Here is a 21,684-nt window from a genome sequence, read left to right as displayed (position 1 = left end):
GCTAGTAAAAGGAAATAGAATAATTTGAACCCAGAGACGGGCATGAACTGTTTTCCCTTAGTGTTTTTTGTGAGGTTGAAAAGTGACTGCATATGTGTAAAGCATATAAACTAGCACCTGGCACTTAGGATTTAGTAAATATTTAGCTATCAAGTGGAGTCAGTAGCTTTTTTTCATAATATTTAAATAAGTAAATGCAATTATTTAGAAAAATATAAAAATCAAGATCGGGAATAATGAAAATCATGAATAATTTCACCATTAGGAGACAAATTACTTTTGAGATTTTTATGTGTATTCTTTCCTTTCACATGTACTATTTATATAAATACTGTTTTTAAGTTGCCCTTTTTATTCTATGATTTTTATGAATATTCAAATTAGTAATAAATAAATAAACATCTATATCATCATTTACAGTGGCTGGCTACATGATATACCATTGTATCACCATAATTTAATGTCTCCTTTTGGATATTTAGGTTGTTTCTAATGCTTAGCTAGTACTAAAAAATGTAGCACAAAATGTCCCTATATATTCACCTTTGAGTCCTTGGGCAATAACAATCTTGAAAGATCAGTAAAAGGTGATGATATCAGTGCATCTGTATATGCATAATTCTCTCTCATTTTGGAGTATGTAATAGAGGAAAAAGTAATTGTTACAAATAATTTGTTTTCTTGGTATGTATTTTTTATTAAGTATTACCTATCTACAACTTTCTTTTTTAGAATTACAGAATGAAAGCTTAAAAGAATCAAATGAGAAGAAGGATCATTTGACATCAGAACTAGAAGATATTAAAATGTCTTTGCAAAGAAGTGTGGTATGATTTAAAAACTGATTAGTGTGTGATAATTCTCACACCATCAGTCAGTCAACAAATATTTACTGAATGCTAATACTATGTACAAGGACCTGAAGCTTCAAACAGAGAAGATACAATCTCTGTCTGCAAATGCTTATAGTTTAGAGACATTTGATAAAAACACATCAAAAGTATAACAAATACAAGACTATGCTAGGTACCAACATGATTCAGGCAAAAATTCTACAATATTTCTAAGAATTGAAAGAACATTATGGGCTGGATTGGTTAGGAAGACTCCATGGAGGGATTGGGAGTATAGGTGGGCTTTGGAGGAATGGTGAATTGAAATAAGAGTAGTGGGTGCGGCACTCCAGATTGGCCAGGGTGGAGTAGAGGAGGGGTGAAGGGATAAGGAGAGAGGGAGGGAGAGGCAGTGAATTACAGAAAGCAGATGAATTCAGCCTTTTTTCTTAAGGCCCTTGGTTCATAGGGGTTTTTTTTGTACTTTATTTCATTTAGAGTACTCAAAAGGCTTTAGAGGAAGATTTACAAATAGCAACAAAAAAAATATATCAGCTCACTAGAGAAAAAGAAGCGCAAATGGAAGAATTTAATGAAGCTAAAGCTGCCCATTCATTTGTGGTTACTGAACTTAAAACTACTACCTGCAACTTGAAAGAATTATTGACAACAGAACAGCAAAGGTAAAAATACTTCTTATTTAGCTGAATAAAAGCAATTTACTTCTAATATTCAGTGCCATTTTCTATTCATTGACAACTGACTTGTAATTCCTATAACAACTATAACCAAGTCTCTTTTTTATATATAAAGTGGGAACACATTTTAAGAGTTTGTATTGGGTAGGCAGGTATCCCAGGAAAAGATAGCAGGTATTCTCTAGGATAGTTCCCATGCATGCTTTTCATAGAGTTAAGCAATATAGACAAGCTCATAAGGGCTGATGCAGTGATATCACATATTTAATTAACTGTGGGTTATTAAATAGAAATAACTTCCTAGGTTGTTGGTTTGTTTTTACTGGGGTCTGTAACCTTCTTTGTGATTTATAAATTTAGCAACTAGCCTGGTACAGAGTAGGTACTCAAACATTTTTAATAAATCAATGGATTAATGAATATGGTTAGGTATATATAAAATATTCATCTGCATTTCATCTAAATAGTTTTTCTAAAACTTGAGTTAAAAACTTCATCTGTTTTCCAGTACTTTGTATTAAGGAAATGTTTATATGAAGTTGTGTTATGAGGCCTAGGTAATTATTTTTGTCCCATTAGTATAAGGGTTAATTAAGTCTGGAAGATGAAAGAGAGGAATAAGCTTCTCTCTGAAGTCATGACCTGGGCCTAGTAGAGTTTCTTCTCTACTGCTTGTGTATAGTGAAGGAAGGAAAACTAGATATTCTAGCTCAGCTAATCTTGTATATTCTTGATTGACCTATCCAGGTGATTTTCAAATTTTAAGTGACTTTGGATGTCATCTGTTCCAATTACCTCAGTTTTATAGATGAGGAAATGGAAAGCCAGTGGAGTTAAGTGAATTGGGTAATTCTCATATATTGTTCCTAAGGCAGAATTCAGTATAATAGTAGTTATATACTCAATCTCTTTCAAAGTTCTAGGATGCATTAATTTGATTATCATCAATAGCTAAGAGCTAAATCATGATAATAAGTTTGAGGTTTTATGTAGATGTAATTAATACACAACTATGTATGTATAATAGTAATATCTTGTTTTGAAATGTTACACTATCTGACACAAAGTAGGTTGTCAAGAAATGTGTAATAATTGAATGAGTGAATCTATGAAAAGATATACTGTTGCTAAATTGCACCAGTTTTAGTTACTAGATGAATTCTGACTAAAAGAATATTTTACATTATGAACTAATATATTTTACAAGGTTGGAAAGAAGTGAAGATCAATTGAAAGTACTTACCATCGAGCTTCAGAAGAAATCAAGTGATCTGGGTAAGTTTTAGAGAATAACATATGTACATGATAATATTAACCAATTATAAAACCATCAACATTATTTCAGAATAAAATATAGTTTCTCCTCCATCATTTACCAATAGTGATTATTTGGTAACTATTAATTTGATTTTTCAAAGATAGAAAATTTAAATCTTAAGAAAGACTTTTCAGTTTCATTATGCAGTTCATACATACCTAGAATTGTAAGGAGCCTAACAGATGTTTTGTAGTCTTTTTTATTTTTCTTACTCTCTCTCTCTCTCTCTCTCTATATATATATATATATATATAATTTTTTTTATACACCAGGTTCTGATTAGTCATCAACTTTATCCACATCAGTGTATACATGTCAATCCCAATCCGCCAGTTCATCCCGCCACCACCCCCACCCCCCGCTGCTTTCCCCCCTTGGTGTGCATACATTTGTTCTCTATATCTGTGTCTCAATTTCTGCCCTGCAAACTGGTTCATCTGTACCGTTTTTCTAGGTTCCACATATATGCGTTAATATACGATATTTCTTTTCTCTTTCTGACTTCACTTTGTATGACAGGCTCTAGATCCATCCACATCTCAACAAATGACCCAATTTCGTTCCTTTTTATGGCTGAGTAATATTCCATTGTATATATGTACCACATCTTCTTTATCCATTCGTCTGTCAATGGGCATTTAGGTTGCTTCCGTGTTCTGGCTATTGTAAATAGTGCTGCAATGAACATTGGGGTGCGTGTGTCTTTTTGAATTATGGTTTTCTTTGCGTATATGGCCAGTAGTGGGATTGCTGGGTCAGATGGTAATTCTATTCTTAGTTTTTTAAGGAACCTCCATACTGTTCTCCATAGTGGCTGCATCAATTTACATTCCCACCAACAGTGCAAGAAGGTTCCCTTTTCTCCACACCCTCTCCAGCAATTGCTGTTTTTAGGTTTTCTGATGATGCCCATTCTAACTGGTGTGAGGTGATACCTCACTGTAGTTTTGATTTGCATTTCTCTAATAATTAGTGATGTTGAGCAGCTTTTCATGTGCTCCTTGGCCATCTGTATGTCTTCTTTGGAGAAATGTCTATTTAGGTCTTCTTCCCATTTTTTGATTGGGTCTTTTTTTTTTTTAATATTGAGCTGCATGAGATGTTTATATATTTTGGAGATTAATCCTTTGTCTGCTGATTTGTTTACAAATATTTTCTCCCACTCTGAGGGTAGTCTTTTCATCTTGTTCATGGTTTCCTTTGCTGTGCAAAAGCTTTGAAGTTTCATTAGGTCCCATTTGTTTATTTTATTTTTTTATTAGTATTTTTACATCTTTATTGGAATATAATTGCTTTACAATGGTGTGTGAGTTTCTGCTTTATAACAAAGTGAACCAGTTATACATATACATATGTTCCCATATCTCTTGCCTCTTGCATCTCCCTCCCTCCCACCCTCCCTATCCCACCCCTCCAGGCGGTCGCAAAGCACGGAGCCGATCTCCCTGTGCCATGCAGCTGCTTCCCACTAGCTATCTATTTTACGTTTGGTAGTGTATATATGTCCATGCCTCTCTCTCGTCCTGTCACAGCTCACCCTTCCCCCTCCCCATATCCTCAAGTCCATTCTCCATTCCTGTCTTACCCCTACGTTCTTCATGACATTTTTTTCCCTTAAATTCCATATGTATGTGTTAGCATATGGTATATGTCTTTCTCTTTCTGACCTACTTCACTCTGTATGACAGACTCTAGGTCCATCCGCCTCATTACAAATAACTCAATTTCGTTTCTTTTTATGGCTGAGTAATATTCCATTGTATATATGTGCCACATCTTCTTTATCCATTCATCCGATGATGGACAATTAGGTTGTTTCCATCTCTGGGCTATTGTAAATAGAGCTGCAATGAACATTTTGGTACATGACTCTTTTTGAATTATGGTTTTCTCAGGGTATATGCCCAGTAGTAGGATTGCTGGGTCATATGGTAGTTCTGTTTGTAGCTTTTTAAGGAACCTCCATACTGTTCTCCATAGTGGCTGTACCAATTCACATTCCCACCAGCAGTGCAAGAGTGTTCCCTTTTCTCTACACCCTCTCCAGCATTTATTGTTTCGAGATTTTTTGATGATGGCTGTTCTGACTGGTGTGAGATGGTATCTCATTGCAGTTTTGATGTGCATTTCTCTAATGATTAATGAAGTTGAGCATTCTTTCATGTGTTTGTTGGCAGTCTGTATATCTTCTTTGGAGAAATGTCTATTTAGCTCTGCACATTTTTGGATTGGGTTGTTTGTTTTCTTGTTATTGAGCTGCATGAGCTGCTTATAAATTTTGGAGATTAATCCTTTGTCAGTTGCTTCATTTGAAATATTTTCTCCCATTCTGAGGGTTGTCTTTTGGTCTTGTTTATGGTTTCCTTTGCTGTGCAAAAGCTTTGAAGTTTCATTAGGTCCCATTTGTTTATTTTTGTTTTTATTTCCATTTCTCTAGGAGGTGGGTCAAAAAGGATCTTGCTGTGATTTATGTCATAGAGTGTTCTGCCTATGTTTTCCTCTAAGAGTTTGATAGTTTCTGGCCTTACATTTATGTCTTTAATCCATTTTGAGCTTATTTTTGTGTATGGTGTTAGGGAGTGATCTAATCTCATACTTTTACATGTACCTGTCCAGTTTTCCCAGGACCACTTATCGAAGAGGCTGTCCTCCCTCCACTGTACATTCCTGCCTCCTTTATCAAAGATAAGATGACCGTATTTGTGTGGGTTTATCTCTGGGCTTTCTATCCTGTTCCATTGATCTCTCTTTCTGTTTTTGTGCCAGTACCATACCGTCTTGATAACTGTAGCTTTGTAGTATAGTCTGAAGTCAGGGAGCCTGATTCCTCCAGCTCCGTTTTTCGTTCTCAAGATTGCTTTGGCTATTCGGGGTCTTTTGTGTTTCCATACAAATTGTGAAATTTTTTGTTCTAGTTCTTTGAAAAATGCCAGTGGTAGTTTGATAGGGATTGCATTGAATCTATAGATTGCTTTGGGTAGTAGAGTCATTTTCACAATGTTGATTCTTCTAATCGAAGACCACGGTATATCTCTCCATATATTTGTATCATCTTTAATTTCTTTCATCAGTGTCTTATAATTTTCTGCATATAGGTCTTTTGTCTCCTTAGGTAGGTTTATTCGTAGATATTTTATTCTTTTTGTTGCAATGGTAAATGGGAGTGTTTTCTTGATTTCACTTTCAGATTTTTCATCATTAGTGTATAGGAATGCCAGAGATTTCTGTGCAGTAATTTTGTATCCTGCTACTTTACCACATTCATTGATTAGCTCTAGTAGTTTTCTGGTTGCATCTTTAGGATTCTCTATGTATAGGACCATGTCATCTGCAAACAGTGACAGCTTTACTTCTTCTTTTCCGATTTGGATACCTTTTATTTCCTTTTCTTCTCTGATTGCTGTGGCTAAAACTTCCAAAACTATGTTGAATAAGAGTGGTGAGAGTAGGCAACCTTGTCTTGTTCCTGATCTTAGTGGAAATGCTTTCACTTTTTCACCATTGAGGATGATGTTGGCTGTGGGCTTCTCATATATGGCCTTTATTATGTTGAGGAAAGTTCCCTCTGTGACTACTTTCTGAAGAGTTTTTATCATAAATGGGTGTTGAATTTTGTCAAAGGCTTTCTCTGCATCTATTGAGATGATCATATGGTTTTTCTCCTTCAATTTGTTAATATGGTTTATCACATTGATAGATTTGCGTATATTGAAGAATCCTTGCATTGCTGGAATAAACTCCACTTGATCATGGTGTATGATCCTTTTAATGTGCTGTTGGATTCTGTTTGCTAGTATTTTGTTGAGGATTTTTGCATCTATGTTCATCAGTGATATTGGCCTGTAGTTTCCTTTCTTCGTGACATCTTTGTCTGGTTTTGGCATCAAGGTGTTGGTGGCCTCGTAGAAGGAATTTGGGAGTGTTCCTCCCTCTGCTATATTTTGGAAGAGTTTGAGAAGGATAGGTGTTAGCTCTTCTCTAAATGTTTGATAGATTTCGCCTGTGAAGCCATCTGGTCCTGGGCTTTTCTTTGTTGGAAGATTTTTAATCACAGTTTCAATTTCAGTGCTTGTGATTGGTCTGTTCATATTTTCTATTTCTTCCTGTTTCAGTCTTGGCAGGTTGTGCATTTCTAAGAATTTGTCCATTTCTTCCAGGTTGTCCATTTTATTGGCATAGAGTTGCTTGTAATAATGTCTCATGATCTTTTTTATTTCTGCAGTGTCAGTCGTGACTTCTCTTTTTTCATTTCTAATTCTATTGATTTGAGTCTTCTCCCTTTTTTTCTTGATGAGTCTGGCTAGTGGTTTATCTATTTTGTTTATCTTCTCGAAGAACCAGCTTTTAGTTTTATTGATCTTTGCTATTCTTTCCTTCATTTCTTTTTCATTTATTTCTGATCTGATTTTTATGATTTCTTTCCTTCTGCTAACTTTGGGTTTTTTTGTTCTTCTTTCTCTAATTGCTTTAGGTGCAAGGTTAGGTTGTATATTCGAGATGTTTCCTGTTTCTTAAGGTGGGCTTGTATTGCTATAAACTTCCCTCTTAGAACTGCTTTTGCTGCATCCCATAGGTTTTGGGTCATGGTGTCTCCATTGTCATTTGTTTCTAAGTATTTTTTAATTTCCTCTTTGATTTCTTCAGTGGTCACTTCGTTATTAAGTAACGTATTGTTTAGCCTCCATGTGTTTGTATTTTTTAGAGATCTTTTTCTGTAATTGATATCTTGTCTCATGGCGTTGTGGTCAGAAAAGATACTTGATACAATTTCAATTTTCTTAAATTTACCAAGGCTTGATTTGTGACCTAAGATATGATCTATCCTGGAGAATGTTCCATGAGCACTTGAGAAAAATGTGTATTCTGTTGTTTTTGAATGGAGTTTCGTATAAATATCAATTAAGTCCATCTTGTTTAATGTATCATTTAAAGCTTGTGTTTCCTTATTTATTTTCGTTTTGGATGATCTGTCCATTGGTGAAATTGCGGTGTTAAAGTACCCTACTATGAATGCGTTACTGTCGATTTCCCCTTTTATGGCTGTTAGTATTTGCCTTATGTATTGAGGTGCTCCTATGTTGGGTGCATAAATATTTACAATTGTTATATCTTCTTCTTGGATCAATCCCTTGATTATTATGTAGTGTCCTTCTTTGTCTCTTTTAATAGTCCTTATTTTAAAGTCTATTTTGTCTGATATGAGAATTGCTACTCCAGCTTTCTTTTGGTTTCCATTTGCATGGAATATCTTTTTCCATCCCCTTACCTTCAGTGTGTATGTGTCTCTAGGTCTGAAGTGGGTCTCTTGTAGACAGCATATATATGAGTCTTGTTTTTGTATCCATTCAGCCAATCTGTGTCTTTTGGTGAGAGCATTTAGTCCATTTACATTTAAGGTAATTATCGATATGTATGTTCCTATTCCCATTTTCTTAATTGTTTTGGGTTCGTTATTATAGGTCTTTTCCTTCTCTTGTGTTTCCTGTCTAGAGAAGTTCCTTTAGCATTTGTTTGAAAGCTAGTTTGGTGGTGGTGAACTCTCTCAGCTTTTGCTTGTCTGTAAAGGTTTTAATTTCTCCATCAAATGTGAATGAGATCCTTGCTGGGTAGAGTAATCTTGGTTGTAGGTTTTTCTCCTTCATCACTTTCAGTATGTCCTGCCAGTCCCTTCTGGCTTGCAGAGTTTCTGCTGAGAGATCAGCTGTGAACCTTATGGTGATTTCCTTGTGTGTTATTTGTTGTTTTTCCCTTGCTACTTTTAATACGCTTTCTTTGTATTTAATTTTTGACAGTTTGATTAATATGTGTCTTGGCATATTTCTCCTTGGATTCATCCTGTATCAGACTCTCTGTGCTTCCTGGACTTGATTAACTATTTCCTTTCCCATATTAGGGAAGTTTTCAACTATAATCTCTTCAAATATTTTCTCAGTCCCTTTCTTTTTCTCTTCTTCTTCTGGAACCCCTATAATTCGAATGTTGGTGCGTTTAATGTTGTTCCAGAGGTCTCTGAGACTGTCTTCTGCTCTTTTCATTCTTTTTTCTTTATTCTGCTCTGCAGTAGTTATTTCCACTATTTTATCTTCCAGGTCACTTATCCATTCTTCTGCCTCTGTTATTCTGCTATTGATCCCATCTAGAGTCTTTTTCATTTTATTTATTGTGTTGTTCATCATTGTTTGTTTCATCTTTAGTTCTTCTAGGTCCTTGTTAAATGTTTCTTGCATCTTGTCTATTCTATTTCCAAGATTTTGTATCATCTTTACTATCATTATTCTGAATTCTTTTTCCGGTAGACTGCCTATTTCCTCTTCATTTGTTAGGTCTGGTGGGTTTTTATCTTGCTCCTTCATCTGCTGTGTGTTTTTCTGTCTTCTCACTTTGCTTATCTTATTGTGTTTGGGGTTTCCTTTTTGCAGGCTGCAGGTTTGTAGTTCCCGTTGTTTTTGATGTCTGTCCCCAGTGGGTAAAGTTGGTTCAGTGGGTTGTGTAGGCTTCCTGGTGGAGGGGACTAGTGCCTGTGTTCTGGTGGATGAGCCTGATCTTGTCTTTCTGGTGGGCAGGTCCACGTCTGGTGGTGTGTTTTGCTGTGTCTGTAGCCTTATTATGATTTTAGGCAGCCTCTCTGCTAATGGGTTGGGTTGTGTTCCTGTCTTACTAGTTGTTTGGCATAGGTTTTCCAGCCCTGTAGGTTGCTGGTCGTTGAGTGAAGCTGGGTGTTGGTGTTGAGATGGAGATCTCTGGGAGATTTTCACCGTTTGATATTACACGGAGCTGGGAGGTCTCTTGTGGACCAGTGTCCTGAAGTTGGCTCTCCCACCTAAGAGGCATAGCAGTGACTCCTGGCTGCAGCGCCAATAGCCTTTTATCCACATGGCCATTCTATAGTGGCAGGCTGGGACTTTTGGAGCTGGGTGCTTCCGTAGTCATGTTCTTTCAGTCCATTGCCTGTCCAAGTTTTTTCCTCCTACGCCATGTGAAATGTCACTGCGCCTTGTCTTGCGGAATTTTCCAACTCCATCGGCAGCAGGAGTGCCACATCCCAGTGGTGACATTGAGAAGACCCATTCACTGGAGTGATGGGACCAAAACCCTGAGTAAGACTGACGAGCCACAGAACCACGTCTGCTCCTGCGCCAAGCCCAAGGCTCTCCACTTGCACCTGCGCAGCCGCTGTTCCATTTGTTTATCTTTGTTTTTATTTCCATTACTCTAGGAGGTGGATCAAAAAATATCTTGCTGTGATTTATGTCAAAGAGTGTTCTTCCTATGTTTTCCTCTAAGCGTTTTATAGTGTCCGGTCTTACATTTAGGTCTCTAATCCATTTTGAGTTTATTTTTGTGTATGGTGTTAGGGAGTGTTCTAATTTCATTCTTTTACATGTAGCTGTCCAGTTTTCCCAGCACCACTTATTGAAGAAACTGTCTTTTCTCCATTGTATATCCTTGCCTCCTTTGTCATAGATTAGTTGACAATAGGTGCATGGGTTTATCTCTGGGCTTTCTATCTTGTTCCATTGATCTATAGTTCTGTTTTTGTGCCAGTACCATATTGTCTTGATTACTGTAGCTTTGAAGTCAGGGAGTCTGATTCTTCCAGCTCTGTATTTCTCCCTCAAGACTGCTTTGGCTATTCGGAGTCTTCTGTGTCTCCATACAAATTTTAAGATTTTTTTGTTGTAATTCTGTAAAAAATGCTATTGGTATTTTGATAGGGATTGCATTGAATCTGTAGATTGCTTTGGGTAGTATAGTTATTTTCACAATACTGATTCTTCCAATTCAAGAACATGGTATATCTCTCCATCTGTTGGTATCATCTGTAATTTCTTTCGTCAGTGTCTTATAGTTTTCTGCATACAGGTCTTTTGTCTCCCTGGGTAGGTTTATTCCTAGGTATTTTCTTTTTGTTGCAAAGGTAAATGGCAGTGTTTCCTTAATTTCTCTTTCAGATTTTTCATCATTAGTATATAGGAATGCAAGAGATTTCTGTGCATTAATTTTATATCCTGCAGCTTTACCAAATTCATTGATTACCTCTAGTAGTTTTCTGGTGGCATCTTTAGGATTCTCTATGTATAGTATCATGTCATCTGCAAACAGTGACAGTTTCACTTCTTCATTTCCTATTCATATTTCTTTTATTTCTTTTTTTCTCTGATTGCCATGGCTAGGACTTCCAAAACTATGTTTAATAATAGTGGTGAGAGTGGACATCCTTGTCTTGTTCCTGGTCTTAGAGGAAATGCTTTCAGTTTTTCACCATTGAGAATGGTGTTTGCTTTGCGTTTGTCATATATGGCCTTTATTATGTTGAGGTAGGTTCCCTCTATGCCCACTTTCTAGAGAGTTTTTATCATAAATGGGTGTTGAATTTTGCCAAAAGCTTTTTCTGCATCTATTGAGATGATCATATGGTTTTTATTCTTCAGTTTGTTAATATGGTGTATCACATTGATTGATTTGCATATATTGAAGAATCCTTGCATCTTTGGGATAAATCCCACTTGATCATGGTGTATGATCCTTTTAATGTGTTGTTGGATTTTGTTTGCTAGTATTTTGTTGAGGATTTTTGCATCTATGTTCAACAATGATATTGGTCTGTAATTTTTTTTTTTTTGTAGTATCTTTGTCTGGTTTTGGTATCAGGGTGATGGTGGCCTCATAGAATGAGTTTCAGAGTGTTCCTTCCTCTGCAATTTCTTGGAAGAGTTTGAGAAGGATAGGTGTTAGCTCTTCTCTAAATGTTTGATAGAATTCACCTCTGAAGCTATCTGGTCCTGGACTTTTGTTTGTTGGAAGATGTTTAATCACAGTTTCATTTTCATTACTTGTGATTGGTCTGTTCATATTATTTTCTATTTCTTCCTGGTTCAGTCTTGGAAGGTTATACCTTTCTAAGAATTTGTCCATTTCTTCCAGATTTTCCATTTTAGTGGCTAGAGTTACTTGTAGTAGTCTCTTAGGATGCTTTGTATTTCTGTGGTGTCTGTTGTAACTTCTCCTTTTTCATTTCTAATTTTATTGATTTGAGTCCTCTCCCTCTTTTTCTTGATGAGTGTGGCTAATGGTTTATCACTTTTGTTTATCTCCTCAAAGGACCAGCTTTTAGTTTTATTGATCTTTGCTATTGTTTTCTTTGTTTCTATTTCATTTATTTCTGCTGTGATCTTTATGATTTCTTTCCTTCTGCTAACTTTTGGTTTTGTTTGTTCTTCTTTCTTTAGTTCGTTTAGGTGTAAGGTTAAATTGTTTATTTGAGATTTTTCTTGTATCTTGAGGTAGGATTGTATTGGTATAAACTTCCCTCTTAGAACTGCTTTTGCTGCATCCCATAGGTTTTGGATCATCGTGTTTTCATTGTCATTTGTCTCTAGGTATTTTTTGATTTCCTCTTTGATTTTTTCAGTGATCTCTTGGTTATTTAGTAACGTATTGTTTAGCCTCTATGCATTTGTGTTTTTTACGTTTTTTCCTTGTAATTCACTTCTAATCTCATAGCGTTGTGGGCAGAAAACATGCTTGATATGATTTCAATTTTCTTAAATTTACTGTGGCTTGATTTGTGACCCAAGATGTGATCTATCCTGGAGAATATTCCATGTGCACTTAAGAAGAAGGTGTAATCTGCTGTTTTTGGATGGAATGTCCTATAAATATCAATTAAATCTATTTGGTCTATTGTGTCATTTAAAGCTTGTGTTTCCTTATTAATTTTCTGTTTGGATGATCTGTCCATTGGTGTAAGTGAGGTTTACAGCCCCCCAATATTATTGTGTTACTGTCGATTTCCTCCTTTATAGTTGGTAGCAGTTGCCTTATGTATTGAGGTGCTCCTATGTTGGGTGCATATATGTTTATAATTGTTATATCTTCTTCTTGGATTCATCCCTTGATCATTATGTAGTGTCCTTCCTTTCCTCTTGTAACATTCTTTATTTTAAAGTTTATTTTATCTGATATGAGTATTGCTACTCCAGCTTTCTTCTGATTTCCATTTGCATGGAATATCTTTTCTATCCACTCACTTTCAGTCTGTATGTGTCCCTAGGCCTAAAGTGGGTCTCTTGTAGACAGCACATATATGGGTCTTGTTTTTGTGTCCATTCAGCAAGCCTGTGTCTTTTGTTTGGAGCATTTAATCCATTCATGTTTAAGGTAATTATCGATATGTATGTTCCTATGACCATTTTCTTAATTGTTTTGGGTTTGTTTTTGTCGGCCCTTTTCTTCTCTTGTGTTTCCCTCTAAATGAAGTTCCTTTAGCATTTCTTGTACAGCTGGTTTGGTGGTGCTGAATTCTCTTAGCTTTTGCTTGTCTGTAAAGCTTTTGATTTCTCCATCCAATCTGAATGAGATCCTTGCCAGGTAGAGTAATCTTGGTTGTAGGTTCTTCCCTTTCATCTCTTGAAGTGTGTCATGCCACTCCCTTCTGGCTTGTAGAGTTTTTGCTGAGAAATCAGCTGTTAACCTTATGGGAGTTCCCTTTTATGTTATTTGTCATTTTTCCCTTGCTGCTTTCAATAATTTTTCTTTGTTTTTAATTTTTGCCAATTTGATTACAATTTGACACATAGTAATCAAATTGGCAAAAATTAAAAATTGGCGTGTTTCTCCGTGGGTTTATCCTGTATGGGACTCTCTGCGCTTCCTGGACTTGCGTGGCTATTTCCTTTCCCATGTTAGGGAATTTTTTGACTATAATCTCTTCAAATATTTTCTTGGGTCCTTTCTCTCTCTCTTCTCATTCTGGCACCCCTATAATGCAAATGTTGTTGCATTTAATATTGTCCCAGAGGTCTCTTAGGCTCTCTTCATTTCTTTTCATTCTGTTTTCTTTATTCTGTTCTGCAGCAGTGAGTTCCACCGTTCTGTCTTCCAGGTCACTTATCCGTTTTCTGCCTCAGTTATTCTTCTATTGATTCCTTCTAGTGTAGTTTTCATTTCAGTTATTGTACTGTTCATCTCTGTTTGTTCTTTAATTCTTTTAGGTCTTTGTTAAATATTTCTTGCATCTTCTCAATCTTTGCATCCATTCTTTTTCTGAGGTCCTGCATCATCTTCACTATCATTATTCTGAATTCTTTTTCTGGAAGGTTGCCTATCTCCTCTTCATTTAGTTGTTTTTCTGGGGTTTTATCTTGTTTCTTCATCTGGTACATAGCCCTCTGCCTTTTCATTTTGTTTATCTTTCTGTGAATGTGGTTTTCATTCCCCAGGCTGCAGGATTGTAGTTCTTCTTGCTTCTGCTCTCTGCCCATTGGTGGATGAGGATATCTAAGGGGCTTGTGCCTGAAACTGCCTTTTACCCCTTGTTCTCCTTCTAGACAGTTGCCGTGGGTTTTTAGGCTCTGCATATGGGAAGATCAGATTCCTTCCATAGAGTGTTATAAACGTGCGCTTGATGCATTCTCAAGGTTTTAGCGGCTGGCTAGGCAAGTCTGAAATATGTAGGGTAGGCTGGAACTCTGGAGCATGGCCTGAAGCTGCTGCCCACAGGTGGAATGTCTTCGTCCTGTAGTCTTTTTTTTCTTAATTTAGGATTCAGAGGCCGTAATAATAATTCTTAGTGGGAAATGTCTTATATTTTGATTTGATTGAATTTTGAAATTTCATTTATTAGCCATGTTGGATTATGAACTATTTTCAGGAAAATGTGACCCTATTTTATCATGTGGTGTTGTTAATACTCAACTTTCATGGCTAAAAGAGAGAGACGTTTGTAGTTATTTTGTGAATTTATGACCATTTAGTTAGCTAATTTTAATAAGTCTATGCTTCATATTTATAAAGCTTCATATTTATAATTGTGGAGAATTATAAACATATATAAACATTTTTTTCCAATTTTGGTGAAAAGAATTATTTTATAAATTAAGATAATTCATGGATTGGCAGGCATTTTTCTGGAAATCTCTATAACTTTCTATAATCTTTATTATTAACTTTGAATACTTATATAATTAAAATAATTGTAAGCAGTAGTGCCTGTTAGGATGTTTGGTTGAACTTTGAAACCCAATTTATGCTTTTCCTTTTGCAAAGCTTACTTTTCCATTAAAGACTAGACTGTTTAGAACATCCAAAATTGTACTATCCAATGGTAAATAATATTTTTAGTATTATTTTACATTAGAATGATTGTGAATGCATATTTCACCCACTTTTTAAATCTTCCTTTAAAGCATAACATACTGTCTTAAATCACTGCATATACCTATGTTCTTTAGAATTGGTCAATTGAATGTTGTAGACTATGGGATAATTAAATCTGATATTGAATATAAGTGGCTGTTATTGTCATATTGAAAGATCGAATGCATAATGTGATTTTCCTCTTAGTAGAGCAATATATTATGAGAAGTTTGGATAAGGAATTCCAGGACTGTGAAATAGTTCTATGTGTGTTTCTTAGCACTATCTTAGGTGGAAACATATACAAGAAGTGAAATACCATGTTCTTGAGAAATCTCTAATTATTGTAGGAGAAAGTTTGAATTCATAAAATCATTAGAACCATGTTTCAAAAATTAAAGGAGTGAGAGAGACTTCTATTTAGGATTAGGGAAGGAAGTATTAGAACTTCTATTTCTATTTATTCTTAATGCTTTATATATGTTTTATAATGAATAATATATTATATGTATTTTATATAAATTTATAAAATATAAATATGTATTTGTATTAAATATTTATATATTTGGAGTGAATGCTCACAGATTTCTTATTGATGGAAATGTGTTCATGCTGTTAACAAGAGGAAGCCAAAGGTATCAATGTGGACTGCAGAGTTGGAAAAGGCTTTATAGAATAGGTAGATTTAAAAAACAAAGTAGAGTTTAAGATACAGAGAGGATTTGGATAGTTGTAGAGAATGATGGAGTGTGCAAAGTATTATGTTTAGGGGAGTATCATTAACAATGATGTAAGTACTCAACATTAGTTTATTTCCTTCTTTGGTTGATAGTATAGTTCTCAAAACCAAAAGATCTTCTTTCTCCCTTACCTTTCACTTCTAATTGGTTATCTAATGCTGTTGTTTCTAACTCTTAATATCTAGCTCTTAAAATCTAACTAATTTAAGAGTTTCTTTTTTTAACATCTTTATTGGGGTATAATTGCTTTACAATGGTGTGTTAGTTTCTGCTTTATAACAAAGTGAATCAGTCATACATAAACATATGTTCCCATATGTCTTCCCTCTTGCGTCTCCCTACCTCCCACCCTCCCTATCCCACCCCTCCAGGCTATCACAAAGCACCGAGCCAATATCCCTGTGCCATGCGGCTGCTTCCCACTAGCTATCTACCTTTCTACGTTTGTTAGTGTGTATATGCCCATGACTCTCTCTCGCCCTGTCACAGCTCACCCTTCCCCCTCCCCATATCCTCAAGTCCATTCTCTAGGAGGTCTGCGTCTTTATTCCTGCCTTACCCCTAGGTTCTTCATGACATTTTTTTTTCTTAAATTCCATATATATGTGTAAGCATACGGTATTTGTCTTTTTCTTTCTGACTTACTTCACTCTGTATGACAGACTCTAGGTCTATCCACCTCATTACAAATAGCTCAATTTCGTTTCTTTTTATGGCTGAGTAATATTCCATTGTATATATGTGCCACATCTTCTTTATCCATTCATCCGATGATGGGCACTTAGGTTGTTTCCATCTCCGGGCTATTGTAAATAGAGCTGCAATGAACATTTTGGTACATGACTCTTTTTGAATTATGGTTTTCTCAGGGTATATGCCCAGTAGTGGGATTGCTGGCTCGTATGGTAGTTCTGTTTGTAGTTTTTTAAGGAACCTCCATACTGTTCTCCATAGTGGCTGTACCAATTCACATTCCCACCAGCAGTGCAAGAGGGTTCCCTTTTCTCCACACCCTCTCTAGCATTTATTGTTTCTAGATTTTTTGATGATGGCCATTCTGACTGGTGTGAGATGATATCTCATTGTAGTTTTGATTTGCATTTCTCTAATGATGAATGATGTTGAGCATTCTTTCATGTGTTTGTTGGCAGTCTGTATATCTTCTTTGGAGAAATGTCTATTTAGGTCTTCTGCCCATTTTTGGATTGCGTTGTTTGTTTTTTTGTTATTGAGCTGCATGAGCTGCTTGTAAATTTTGGAGATTAATCCTTTGTCGGTTGCTTCATTTGCAAATATTTTCTCCCATTCTGAGGGTTGTCTTTTGGTCTTGTTTATGGTTTCCTTTGCTGTGCAAAAGCTTTGAAGTTTCATTAGGTCCCATTTGTTTATTTTTGTTTTTATTTCCATTACTCTAGGAGGTGGGTCAGAAAGGATCTTGCTGTCATTTATGTCATAGAGTGTTCTGCCTATGCTTTCCTCTAAGAGTTTGATAGTTTCTGGCCTTACATTTAGGTCTTTAATCCATTTTGAGCTTATTTTTGTGTATGGTGTTAGGGAGTGATCTAATCTCATACTTTTACATGTACCTGTCCAGTTTTCCCAGCACCACTTATTGAAGAGGCTGTCCTTTCTCCACTGTACATTACTGCCACCTTTATCAAAGATAAGGTGTCCATATGTGCATGGGTTTATCTCTGGGCTTTCTATCCTGTTCCATTGATCTATCTTTTTGTTTTTGTGCCAGTACCATACCGTCTTGATAACTGTAGCTTTGTAGTATAGTCTGAAGTCAGGGAGCCTGATTCCTCCAGTTCCTTCTTTCGTTCTCAAGATTGCTTTGGCTATTCGGAGTCTTTTGTGTTTCCATACAAATTGCAAAATTTTTTGTTCTAGTTCTGTGAAAAATGCCAGTGGTAGTTTGATAGGGATTGCATTGAATCTATAGATTGCTTTGGGTAGTAGAGTCATTTTCACAATGTTGATTCTTCCAATCCAAGAACATGGTATATCTCTCCATCTATTTGTATCATCTTTAATTTCTTTCATCAGTGTCTTATAATTTTCTGCATACAGGTCTTTTGTCTCCTTAGGTAGGTTTATTCCTAGATATTTTATTCTTTTTGTTGCAATGGTAAATGGGAGTGTTTTCTTGATTTCACTTTCAGATTTTTCATCATTAGTATATAGGAATGCCAGAGATTTCTGTGCATTAATTTTGTATCCTGCCACTTTACCAAATTCATTGATTAGCTCTAGTAGTTTCCTGGTAGCATCTTTAGGATTCTCTATGTATAGGACCATGTCATCTGCAAACAGTGACAGCTTTACTTCTTCTTTTCCGATTTGGATTCCTTTTATTTCCTTTTCTTCTCTGATTGCTGTGGCTAAAACTTCCAAAACTATGTTGAATAAGAGTGTTGAGAGTGGGCAACCTTGTCTTGTTCCTGATCTTAGTGGAAATGCTTTCAGTTTTTCACCATTGAGGATGATGTTTGCTGTGGGCTTGTCATATATGGCCTGTATTATGTTGAGGAAAGTTCCCTCTATGCCTACTTTCTGCGGGGTTTTTATCATAAATGGGTGTTGAATTTTGTCAAAAGCTTTCTCTGCATCTATTGAGATGATCATATGGTTTTTCTCCTTCAATTTGTTAATATGGTTTATCACATTGATAGATTTGCATATATTGAAGAATCCTTGCATTCCTGGAATAAACCCCACTTGATCATGGTGTATGATCCTTTTAATGTGCTGTTGGATTCTGTTTGCTAGTATTTTGTTGAGGATTTTTGCATCTATGTTCATCAGTGATATTGGCCTGTAGTTTTCTTTCTTTGTGACATCCTTGTCTGGTTTTGGTATCAAGGTGATGGTGGCCTCGTAGAAGGAATTTGGGAGTGTTCCTCCGTCTGCTATATTTTGGAAGAGTTTGAGAAGGATAGGTGTTAGCTCTTCTCTAAATGTTTGATAGAATTCGCCTGTGAAGCCATCTGGTCCTGGGCTTTTCTTTGTTGGAAGATTTTTAATCACAGTTTCAATTTCAGTGCTTGTGATTGGTCTGTTCATATTTTCTATTTCTTCCTGTTTCAGTCTTGGCAGGTTGTGCATTTCTAAGAATTTGTCCATTTCTTCCAGGTTGTCCATTTTATTGGCATAGAGTTGCTTGTAGTAATCTCTCATTATCTCTTTTATTTCTGCAGTGTCAGTTGTTACCTCTCCTTATTCATTTCTAATTCTATTGATTTGAGTCTTCTCCCTTTTTTTCTTGATGAGTCTGGCTAGTGGTTTATCTATTTTGTTTATCTTCTCAAAGAACCAGCTTTTAGTTTTATTGATCTTTGCTATTGTTTCCTTCATTTCTTTTTCATTTATTTCTGATCTGATTTTTATGATTTCTTTACTTCTGCTAGCTTTGGGGTTTTTTTGTTCTTCTTTCTCTAATTGCGTTAGGTGCAAGGTTAGGTTGTTTATTCGAGATGTTTCCTGCTTCTTAAGGTGGGCTTGTATTGCTGTAAACTTCCCCCTTAGAACTGCTTTTGCTGCATCCCACAGGTTTTGGGTCGTTGTGTCTCCATTGTCATTTGTTTCTAGGTATTTTTTGATTTCCTCTTTGATTTCTTCAGTGATCACTTCATTATTAAGTAGTGTATTGTTTAGCCTCCATGTGTTTGTATTTTTTACAGATCTTTTCCTGTAATTGATATCTAGTCTCATGGCGTTGTGGTCAGAAAAGATACTTGATACAATTTCAATTTTCTTAAATTTACCAAGGCTTGATTTGTGACCTAAGATATGATCTATCCTGGAGAATGTTCCATGAGCACTTGAGAAAAATGTGTATTCTGTTGTTTTTGGATGGAGTGTCCTATAAATATCAATTAAGTCCATCTTGTTTAATGTATCATTTAAAGCTTGTGTTTCCTTATTTATTTTCATTTTGGATGATCTGTCCATGGGTGAAAGTGGGGTGTTAAAGTCCCCTACTATGAATGTGTTACTGTCGATTTCCCCTTTCATGGCTGTTAGTATTTGCCTTATGTATTGAGGTGCTCCTATGTTGCGTGCAGAAATATTTACAATTGTTATATCTTCTTCTTGGATCGATCCCTTGATCATTATGTAGTGTCCTTCTTTGTCTCTTTTAATAGTCCTTATTTTAAAGTCTATTTTGTCTGATATGAGAATTGCTACTCCAGCTTTCTTTTGGTTTCCATTTGCATGGAATATCTTTTTCCATCCCCTTACTTTCAGTCTGTATGTGTCTCTAGGTCTGAAGTGGGTCTCTTGTAGACAGCATATATAAGGGTCTTGTTTTTGTATCCATTCAGCTAATCTCTGTCTTTTGGTGGGAGCATTTAGTCCATTTACATTTAAGGTAATTATCGATATGTATGTTCCTATTCCCATTTTCTAAATTGTTTTGGGTTCGTTATTATAGGTTTTTTCCTTCTCTTGTGTTTCTTGCCTAGAGAAGATCCTTTAGCATTTGTTGTAAAGCTAGTTTGGTGGTGCTGAACTCTCTCAGCTTTTGCTTGTCTGTAAAGGTTTTAATTTCTCCATCAAATCTGAATGAGATCCTTTTTGGGTAGAGTAGTCTTGGCTGCAGGTTTTTCTCCTTTATCACTTTCAGTATGTCCTGCCACTACCTTCTGGCTTGTAGGGTTTCTGCTGAGAGATCAGCTGTTAACCTTATGGGGATTCACTTATGTGTTATTTGTTGTTTTTCCCTTGCTGCTTTTAATATGCTTTCTTTGTATTTAAGTTTTGACAGTTTGATTAATATGTGTCTTGGCGTATTTCTCCTTGGATTTATCCTGTATGGGACTCTCTGTGCTTCCTGGACTTGATTAACTATTTCCTTTCCCATATTAGGGAAGTTTTCAACTATAATCTCTTCAAATATTTTCTCAGTCCCTTTCTTTTTCTCTTCTTCTTCTGGAACCCCTATAATTCGAATGTTGGTGTGTTTAATGTTGTCCCAGAGGTCTCTGAGACTGTCCTCAGTTCTTTTCATTCTTTTTTCTTTATTCTGCTCTGCAGTAGTTATTTCCACTATTTTATCTTCCAGGTCACTTATCCGTTCTTCTGCCTCAGTTATTCTGCTATTGATCCCATCTAGAGTACTTTTAATTTCATTTATTGTGTTGTTCATCGTTGCTTGTTTCATTTTTATTTCTTCTAGGTCCTTGTTAACTGATTCTTGCATTTTGTCCATTCTATTTCCAAGATTTCGGATCATCCTTAACATCATTATTCTGAATTCTTTTTCAGGTAGACTGCCTATTTCCTCTTCATTTGTTAGGTCTGGTGCATTTTTATCTTGCTCCTTCATCTGCTGTGTGTTTTTCTGTCTTCTCATTTTGCTTATCTTACTGTGTTTGGGGTCTCCTTTTTGCAGACTGCAGGTTCGTAGTTCCCGCTGTTTTTGATGTCTGTCTCCAGTGGCTAAGGTTGGTTCAGTGGGTTGTGTAGGCTTCCTGGTGGAGGGGACTAGTGCCTGTGTTCTGGTGGATAAGGCTGGATCTTGTCTCTCTAGTGGGCAGGTTCACGTCTGGTGGTGTGTTTTGGGGTGTCTGTGGCCTTATTATGATTTTAGGCAGCCTCTCTGCTAATGGGTGGGGTTGTGTTCTTGTTTTGCTAGTTGTTTGGCATAGGTTGTCCAGCACTGTGGCTTGCTGGTCGTTGAGTGAAGCTGGGTGCTGGTGTTAAGATGGAGGTCTCTGGGAGATTTTCGCCGTTTGATATTATGTGGAGCTGGGAGGTCTCTTGTGGACCAGTGTCCTGAAGTTGGCTCTCCTACCTCAGAGGCAGAGCCCTGACTCCTGGCTGGAGCACCAAGAGCCTTTCATCCACACGGCTCAGAATAAAAGGGAGAAAAAGTAGAGGGAATTAGTAAAAGTATGAGGAAAGAAAGAAGGAAAGGAGGGAAGGAAGGAAGGAAGGAAGAAAGAAAGAAA

The 21,684-nt window shown here is 36.2% G+C and overlaps 1 protein-coding gene across 1 annotated transcript in view; it reads left to right on the top strand.

Moving 5' to 3' along the window:
- SYCP1 (synaptonemal complex protein 1) overlaps window positions 1–21,684 on the top strand; it is a 162,480-nt gene that overhangs the window by 35,959 nt on the left and 104,837 nt on the right. The window contains exons 13-15 of the mRNA XM_049710757.1: window positions 733–827; window positions 1,332–1,516; window positions 2,739–2,806. Coding sequence (XP_049566714.1) covers window positions 733–827; window positions 1,332–1,516; window positions 2,739–2,806 — 348 coding nt within the window. The remainder of the gene's footprint in view (window positions 1–732; window positions 828–1,331; window positions 1,517–2,738; window positions 2,807–21,684) is intronic.

The sequence above is a fragment of the Orcinus orca genome, chromosome 1 (genome assembly GCF_937001465.1).
Source record: "Orcinus orca chromosome 1, mOrcOrc1.1, whole genome shotgun sequence".
In the NCBI taxonomy this organism is placed as follows: domain Eukaryota; kingdom Metazoa; phylum Chordata; class Mammalia; order Artiodactyla; family Delphinidae; genus Orcinus; species Orcinus orca.
Note: the sequence above shows the minus strand (reverse complement) of the source record. Positions and strands in the feature narration are given on the sequence as shown.